Below are 9,070 nucleotides of genomic sequence, written 5' to 3'. Positions count from 1 at the left end.
AGCATTTCCATTTTCCCTCCTTCACTCTCTACTCCTGCTTTAACCTCTTCAGGGAATAGGGTGCACACTTCTGGGCGGTCAAACATTTTACTCACTCGATATATATCACTCCTTTGCTGAGCTGATGCAGTGGGGTTTGTCACCTTTCAAACATTTATAGAACATAAAACATATTTTGTAGCAGAGAACATAAAGAATTTATATCAGCCTCTAAGTACTTTGACTTCCCTTTCCTGTCTGGGGATCTGTCTTAAAGGAATAGTTCATCCAAAATCAGTATCAATTGCTTATAGTGCTCACCCCCCTAGGCTCCATGTGGTTCCAGGAAAAAAAAAAAAAAAATTGTATGGCATTAAGGAGAGCAGAGTGCCCCCCAAAAAAGACAGGCAAAAGGTTTTAAAATGTCAGCCTGTTCTCATTCCCAAGTTGTCAGATACCAACACTTTATCGCACCCCTCAGCATCTCATAGCAATGTACAGTACCCTTCAGTGTATCTATGTGACACACAGCTGAAACACATTGCAACAAGTGGTTGATGTTGTGTAATGGTGTTAGATTCATGCAACAAGAGTAATTGGTTAGGTTTAGAAAGAGGAGATCATGTTTTTGGTTAGAATACGTATATTAGTTACTTAACTTTCCTAGACGTAAATGCATCACATAAGTGACATCGGCACACAATGACTGTACATAAATTGCAAAATGTTACCATCACTGACTTTTGAGAGCTGAGGGAGATGAGTACTGTTTAGAATTTACATTGTGTATGGGCGAACTATTCCTTTAAGTGTAAATACTCTGCAAATTCTCCATCATCCCTTCTCCCCCATCATCCCTTCTTTAATCTCACTGTCACGTACAGATCAGTCTGCTACTGGGTTTTCAGGGCACAAATTACCCATGTTGAGTATTTCAGCAAGGGGTCTCAAGTTATGAAAAATTTGAACACAATCCTGAAGTAATGAGAGTCATAAACCTAGCTTATGGTATCGGACTCTTCTTCATATTAATATCAGTATAGACAAAACAATAAAGCAGGACCAGTGTTGGGAAGGTCACTTCTGAAATATGTTACAGATCGTAACAGATCGTATGTTTAGGAAAAGAATCGCGGTGATGACATACCTTAGGATAATTCAGGGCTCACTTGGTTTCACATCTTTCTGAACACTGGTCTCCTGTTGTTTGTCTCTTTACGAAAAACTTGTTGATCTCTGTACCACTAACTTCTTTATGCCAGTCAGCGCATTGGTCACATGATCACTGCCTTCCTGATTACATGGGTTATACAGAAATTACTGGCTTGTGATTGCATGACCAATTATTGTGCATTGAAGGTATATGTAGGAACAGTTCATTAGAGCAGCCTGATCTAAGTGTTGTGAAAGCCTAAACATAACCATAAGAAGTTATACTGCTATAGTTGTTAGGAGCAGATATTATATTGCAAGATTAGAAATTTTCCCAGGAAAAAAAGATGTGTTGTCAGCAATTATTTTACTCTTCAGAATGAACATACTGCACCCTGACAGATATGTTAATAAGATTTCATCATTAAGTTGACAGAAAAAATGAACCAGGCAGCATATCCTTACAACTTTTTTGCTGCAAATTTGAAGTATGTAAAAGTAGAACATAGGTTTGGATTTCGTGCTCAGTGGTGCCTATTCCCAAACTTTTTTTTTTTTAAATTAATCCAATAACCACAAGGTGTTTGGGTTAGGGTTTTCTTTAACCCTTCCCTCAGAGAAACTGATGGAAGGGTTTTTTGTATCCTGACATGTTGTATTTGTTATATTGCAGAAAGCTGTGGTTCTGTTGGGACTTGGTAGGGTACCAAAATGGTTTCTGTGGTTTGACAGGGCCCCTGGAACATGCCAAGGATCAGAGATGTTTACATAGCTTTCAAATGCTGGGAATGTTGGATGCTGCAGGACATCTCTGTCATTTTTGATTCAATGAATTTATGTCATACATAACAGTTTATGGTCAGTGTAAAGAGTATATAATCAGGAGCACAATGCAGTGGGTTGACAGAAGAATCTTTAATTGAGGTAGCTTAAAGTAGAAAAAGACAGACAGGAGCATGATTGGGAATATCTCTAAGGCAGCAGAACTAATAAAACTCAGTCGATCTGCTCTCAATTCAAAAAAACAGACATCATTATAAAAAATATCATCAGTTCACAGGCCGAGCTTTAACCTGACAATATTACACATATGAAGAGATTTACTCCTGAGTGATGAGGAGAAAAACTATTCACATATAGTAATTTTGACAAGTATTATGACCTTCAGCAGTAACAAGAACATTCACAAGAAAAACACCCCCTTCACATACACATGTTCCCCATAATCTATAATCAATAACATAAAATGCATCCAATAATTTATTCTCAAGGGGGAAGAGCAGGCAGTAAAATATAATTTCCCCACTTTTCCCATTCGGGAATGACATCTGTGCCGAACAGGCTTCAACATTTTTTCACAGTAGTTTTCTTTAATCATGACCAAACGTGCGCGCGCGCGCACACACACACACACACACACACACACACACACACACACACACACACACACACACTATCCCCTGAGTCTAACTAACATGTTTATGACAAAATCCTGTAAATCAGACTGTAAAAGTGTTACAGCTTTTTTCATCATTCATAAAAACTGACAGAAACAAAATATTACATTTTATTGTGTTTGTGCACTTTGTCTGAAAACGTACCCTGTAGTCACATAGTGCAAAGGCCAGAGCTGCATGGGCTGAGACATACACAACATTCAAAAATAAAACAATGTTAAATGTTATAAAGGTAAATGTGAAACAAAAAAAATAGCTACACCCAGATAAACTGGACAGAAGTGTATTTTTGCCATCAGAGGCTCCCTGTATTCCTGATCATAAGGCTCATTTAGTTAGGCTGCGCTCAGGCTGGTATATGGGTTACAGATGGACCGCAGCCTGTCAGAATTTACAAAATTAATTAACAGATTCTGTATGTTGATTTGTCATGTGGATGCAGTTTGGTATCTCTGAGCTGCTTTTCATTGATATCAATCATGAAGGCTTTCCGTCAAGTTTTAGTGTCTCATAATGATTTCAGTCTATGTCATGGACTGAGTTTCTACAGAAACTGTGGCCAAAAAACAACCAAACAAACAAAAAACATGGAACATAAATATCAACAGAAATTATATGGGCCTATTAACCACCTTAAATAACCCAATACCAGTAAAACAGACATTATATAAAGATGGCCAAGTGCATCCTATCATCATCATCATCATCATCATCACCCTGTACACCAGACATTATTTTCACTGTGCTGTGCTGGTTAAAGTAGAAACATCTCAAATATGTGTGTCTGTCTAAACTTCAGCACTCCTAAAAGGTTTGTGTCCAACAATAATTCAGCAGATATTTCAGTACAACAAGCAGCTTCTCCAGAACATACTATCTCAAGAAAATTGCCCCTGAAGACATTCTTTCTACAAAAGGCATTGGGTTTTGATTGTGTGATCCATGCTGTCAGAAAGTTACTGCCAGAGGTCTGTGAAGGCAATGGTGGGCTACCAACTTTTTTCGATGGAGGCGTTGCACCAAATTCTGGGCCCTATGCATAAGCAGTCTCTGGGGGCCCCCAACAGTTTCTCCCTGGGTCCATGTCTCTCGCACTGATCTTTTTTTTTTTGTTCTTTTTGTACAAAGTCAGTTTGCTTTCCTTCTTTCTTTTCTTCTTGTGGAACTCCAATTTCCCTTTCTGGGGAAAAGACATGATTATGTATGTTGGTGCTCCAGCAGCATAAGGACTAAACCATGTTGCGTCTTTAAAGGGTGAGAGGGGCCTCAGAGAGCTTCATCTTTTAAACAGTTTATTCAGCCAAGTTTAATGTGGTTATGGTACTTATTACTTCAAAATTAAAAATACCAAACTGAACTTCACATTTCAGACTTTTTGAACCCCCCAATCCCCACCCACTGGGCCCCGAGCAATCAGCCCCACTTTTCCTTCCACTATGATGCCTGATGCCCTGCCTTTTGACCCCTTAAAAGCAAAGTTGACCACAATGTTAAACAGCAAATGGTTTAGTGGACATTAATTGTGAGCAGTTAAACCAATGAGTCATTTTTCCTTCTCAGATTGTTTCTTTTTTTTTTTGTTAAATAAGGATTTAGAGGCCTGGTGAGGCTGACTTGTCCTCTACTTTTGAAAAAGGACACTGAGAATAAACAGGAAAAAAAATGTAACAGATTTGTTTTTAAATCTTTTGTATCCCTCTTATATTAATGCGACCCTCCAGATTTATCTTTGGACCCAGTGCCAGGTCCCAAACTCCAGGTTGGGATCCACTACATTAAGGTACCCCAAACTGGTAGGTCTTTGCACCAAAACATGAAATATGCTTCCACAAGAGTGGTGTTTTGGTTTGATTTGGTAGAATTTGCAAAATCTTTGACCGGAAAATAAATGTACTTGACATTCCAGATAAGTGGTCAGAGATTTATGGGAGGTTTTTCATTATTGATATTTCTACAACTTTCATCACCAGTCATCTGGATATGCCATATGTTTGTTCAAGTTGGTTGCTTCACTGGTCCCTTTTGTTTGTCATTACATCACGGCAGCTCTTGCATCCTCAAAATATCAGCAACGCCAGGCTTATTGTTTATCCTGCTGCTGTGCTTTTTATGTCTTAATAAGTCACTGTAGTTCATATTCATACTTGGAGAAAACCCCTTTTTAACTCCCATTAAAATACAAGTGACCAAGCAGCACATATACCACAACAAAAACAGGTTTGATTAAGTTTTTCTGGATCTCCACTGAAATGTAAAACAAAGTGAATGTTAAATTCTAGGTGCTGGTGGGTTTTCAGGAGGAATTCTGGGACATGTAGGAAGTCAGTAACCAAAGCAGAAGTGGATGAAGTAGACTGACGACTGAATACATTCCATAGCGCATCACTCAGCGGTACAAGACAGCAGGCCACCTGACACCTCTGCACAACCAGTCACATTGCTCGCGCTGGCTACGTCTCCGAGCTCGGGGACGCGCCTGGAGACGTGGACGCGGAGGAGTGATCGGTGTCCTCCAGGTCCTTGTTGAAACCGTTGTCGGTACCGGAGGAAGATGAGCGCGCCGTAGCGGAGGCGCCCTCCCGCTCGCGCTTCTTCTGCTTCATGCGTCTATTCTGGAACCAGATTTTCACCTGCGTCTCGTTGAGCTCGAGCGTGGCTGCGATCTCCACGCGCCGCGCCCTCGTCAGGTACTTGCTGAAGTGGAACTCCTTCTCCAGCTCCGTCAGCTGCCGCGTGCTGAAGTTAGTGCGCATGGCGTTGTTGTGTGCGCCCGCGAGGCCGAAGTCCGACACTTTGACTGTGTGGAGGAGAGAGAAGCTGTTAGAAACGCATTCTAGGAACTTATTGGATATATTAATTAATTTAGTCATTTTTTATTTAAAAAAAAAAAAAGAAAAGAAGAAGAAGCCTGCAAGCCTGTTTAAATTAAATGTCTTCTTGTTTTGGAGCATTGTAGCCTCGTGCCTTTTACGATCATTGTAAATCAGGAGGTAGTTCCTCCTGCCTAAAAGCCTTCTTTTCTTTTCACTTTCCTGTGCTTTTTGTTGTGTGACTTGGCGTCCATCATATTATTTATTAATATTTATTTGCGTTAATATGAATTAATTTAGCTATAATGAAGCTTTTTAAATCCAGACTGTTGGTTGTATCAGGCCTCTGCAAAGTCAGTGTTATTTTTATAATATTTATAAGTATTTATAATATGTATTAGGCCTATCTGTGGGCCTGCTGAAGTCATCTCCAAACCAATGCACCAAAATGGAAATAGTCTAAATTTTACTGGAAAAAAAGAAAAGAAAAAAAGCTTGATATCAAGTTCGAGAAGAGGGAAACACAAAGGAGGGGGAAGGAAAGGGCTGGTGAGCAGACGGAGGGATGGAGGAGCTGAGGGTGTGATGGAGGGGTGGGGGTGGGGGGTTAAAGATAACAGAGCAGGACAGACTTCCTAGGGTGAGGTAACCCGTCTGCTATATCCATTAACGTGAGAGAAAGCGAGAGAGAGAATAAAAAAAAACACCCTATCAGACGTCGGGGGGCAGACCTGCTATCTGTCCTGAGACACGACTGCAATGACGGCATACTGAATGACTGACTTTCCTGAAAACACATAAACGCATTTTTTTCTTTTAATTTGATTTTTTTAACGACAAAATGTGAATAGTCAACTTTAAGTCGTGGTGAGGAAATGAAACTTTTTTCAAAATCTGATGTCCCACACAGTCACACACTAATAAATAACCTACAATAAGCTAGGCCTACATATAAAAAAGTTGATATTTCATATTAACATTTTTAATTAAAGCTTCAATTTTTCACTTGAAAAAAATAGCAGCCAACTGGCATCTAAATTATTTTAAAAGAATAATACATTTACTTTATTTATTATAGAGCAAATTAATAATTTTAATGGCACTGAAAATGTAGCAGTTGTTTTTAGTGAAATGTTTAAGCCATGCCAACAAAAGTTTTATTGGTGTTGAATGATTTGTGAAATAAAATCATGATACTCATAACCATAATAAAACCGTTCTTTTGAATGTAGTGCCTGCGGCCTGTCTTTATATTGGACAACCACAATAAAATAATACATCGATGGAACACTTCATTCTTTTTCTCAGTCCTCTGTTGGTTTACAGTAAAACGAATTGAGACCTGAGTGACTGAGACAAGTGAAAAGAGTGAAAAGGAAAGAGCAGATGGAAAGTAACATTTACATAAAGCCTGACATCTGTGTACACAGCGAAATCTGAAACTGAGGCCTACGGGGGAAATAACACTTTTTACACTTCAGGCCAATATGAATCCCGTTATTTTCAGATGTGAGGATTGTTACTAAAAATTCTAATAATAACAACTGTAAGAGCCTTCCCCTAAGTTTTTCTTTTCACGTTGTTTTGCTGATTACAAGCCACGCTTTTTGTTTTTCTTTTCCCTCTCATCTCAGCTTTACAGCTCTTATTGGCTGCAGTTTTTCCCATGACAGCCACTATGATAAATGCAAAAGAGGCCACTGCACCTCTTCTTGTGGAAACCCCACAGATCACTACTAAATATATGATCTCAGCAACTGACTAACTGCAGGCCCAACCCCTCTATAATGCTTTAAATATGACTTTTAGTCACAAAACGGACCAATTATCGCCAGAAAAAAGCCCACCTTCCCTGAACCTGCCCAGCCGGGTTGGCCTACCTGTTTTAGGAGGGTTCCTCTTCACCTTCATCCAGTCGAAAGTCTGCCCCTGCCCTGCCTGCTGGCCCTCCTCATCCCCCCTCTCTCGGTCCTGGGAGACCGGTAGTTCCCCGTAACCTCCTCCATGTGAAAGCCCCAGGTAGCCTGCTGCGTCCAGACCCCCGCCAAGCTGCTGCGGGTACTGTGACCCGGCCAGAGCGCCCTGAGGCCCGCAGTAGGCCCCGGCCAGGGCCCCGTAGCTTGGGCCGACGGTGGGGGCCGAGCTTGGGAAGGTTGATTGATGATAGTAGGTGGGGGCCACAGATTCCTCCATGAAATATTGCGGGTGAACAGTGTTGGGAGGACCTATCGCGTTAGCATACTCCGAGTTTGTGGCGCACGCCTGGCCCGCATAGGCCCCGGTGTTGCCGCTATTTCCGTTATTATAGGGAGACAGTGTTCCGCTTTGTAAGCTCTGGGTTTGGTGGAGGTGAGGATGATGATGGTAGCCGTTGTGTGTCTGCTGATGCTGTTGTTGCTCGTGATGATGATGCTGCTGGGTCGCCCCTGTGGTCCCGTGCGTTCCTCCACCTCCAGGGCCCCCGTACAGCCGCCCATCCCCGGAGTAACTCGCTGCCCCGGCGCTGCCGTCACTTCTCGTGCCGTTAACGGGGGCTGGAGAGACGGTGTGTCCCGTGTGGAAGGAGCCGGAGGTCACGGGATAGACCTGATGCTGATCCAGGGGATGAGGATGCAGATGATGATGATGATGATGGTGGTATCCAGATTTAGGCGCAGAATAAGCGCTGGTCCCCGGTCGGTTACAAATGGAGTATTCCACAAACGAGTTCATGTTGTCCATGCGCAGACCGGAGGCACGGTAGAGCTGAACAAAGTTTAAATGATCAAGAGGAAACGGGAGGCCGCAGATAAAGTTAACAGAGATGAGCCCTGAAAAACATCAAAAATCGAAAAAATCCATTATAAATGTTTTCCAGGAGTGTGAAATCCCTCTGATGGGCAAATAAAATCACAAGAAACGCAACAACCTCTACAAGAAAATATTACCAAAAAAAAGAGATAGAGAGAAACGCATCGAATAGGAAATTTTCAGCGAAACTGGACGAAATAAAACCAGCAGGAACTTCCAAGGTGGAGGAAGAAAGTGGGATCTGCACGTCCCCAAAGCCGAAACACACGTGAATAATGTGCTCTGCTGTGGTGTGTGTCAGTGTGTGTGTGTGTGTGTGTTTGTTAACGGAAGGCCTTACACTGTCAATAGCTCTACTCAACCTGCGTTTCCCAAAGGCTTCACGGGGACAGCAGAAAACACCGCGAGAAGACAGAAAAGAGTCAAGTCACCTCTCCCCTTCCACACAGGTTACACTCCGTCCTCTTCCATTCTGTTTATTTCTGTAAAATCTCTGCTTTCCCCTCTTTCCGTCACTCTCTTTCTCTCCTCTCTCTCTTTTCCTGGTCACTTCTTTTCTTACCTCTGCCGACGGTCACGTGGCTTGTCGTCACGTCGCCTATGGTGACCGGAGGACAGAAGTTTGTCAGCCGGTCACAGAAACGGGGGGACCACTGTGTGTGTGTGTGTGTGTGTGTGTGTGTGTGTGTGTGTGTGTGTAGGGAAGGGTGGGGGGGTGGACTCTCGGTTCAGGAGTGGAGTTGCGCGCGCGCGCGCTCGCCCTGACGCACGCGCCTCATCCATCACTCGCCGTGACATTAGCACGACAAAGAGACTTCAATCAAACCGGCCCATCAATCTGATATCAGCACGGATCTGTCAGAGCAAAGAGAGAGGCAGAGA

At 42.3% G+C, this 9,070-nt stretch overlaps 1 protein-coding gene across 1 annotated transcript; it reads right to left on the bottom strand.

The window, feature by feature from the left end:
• Positions 1 to 5,038: 5,038 nt before the first annotated feature.
• Positions 5,039 to 8,119, bottom strand: hoxb1a (homeobox B1a). The gene is made up of 2 exons (XM_049561325.1): positions 7,279 to 8,119; positions 5,039 to 5,385 (listed from the first exon to the last, which is right to left on the bottom strand). Exons 1-2 carry the CDS (start codon positions 8,117 to 8,119, stop codon positions 5,039 to 5,041), a joined length of 1,188 nt encoding a protein of 395 aa, XP_049417282.1.
• Positions 8,120 to 9,070: the final 951 nt, after the last annotated feature.

Source organism: Epinephelus fuscoguttatus, linkage group LG19 (assembly GCF_011397635.1).
Source record: "Epinephelus fuscoguttatus linkage group LG19, E.fuscoguttatus.final_Chr_v1".
NCBI classification, from domain to species: Eukaryota; Metazoa; Chordata; class Actinopteri; order Perciformes; family Serranidae; genus Epinephelus; species Epinephelus fuscoguttatus.
Note: the sequence above shows the minus strand (reverse complement) of the source record. Positions and strands in the feature narration are given on the sequence as shown.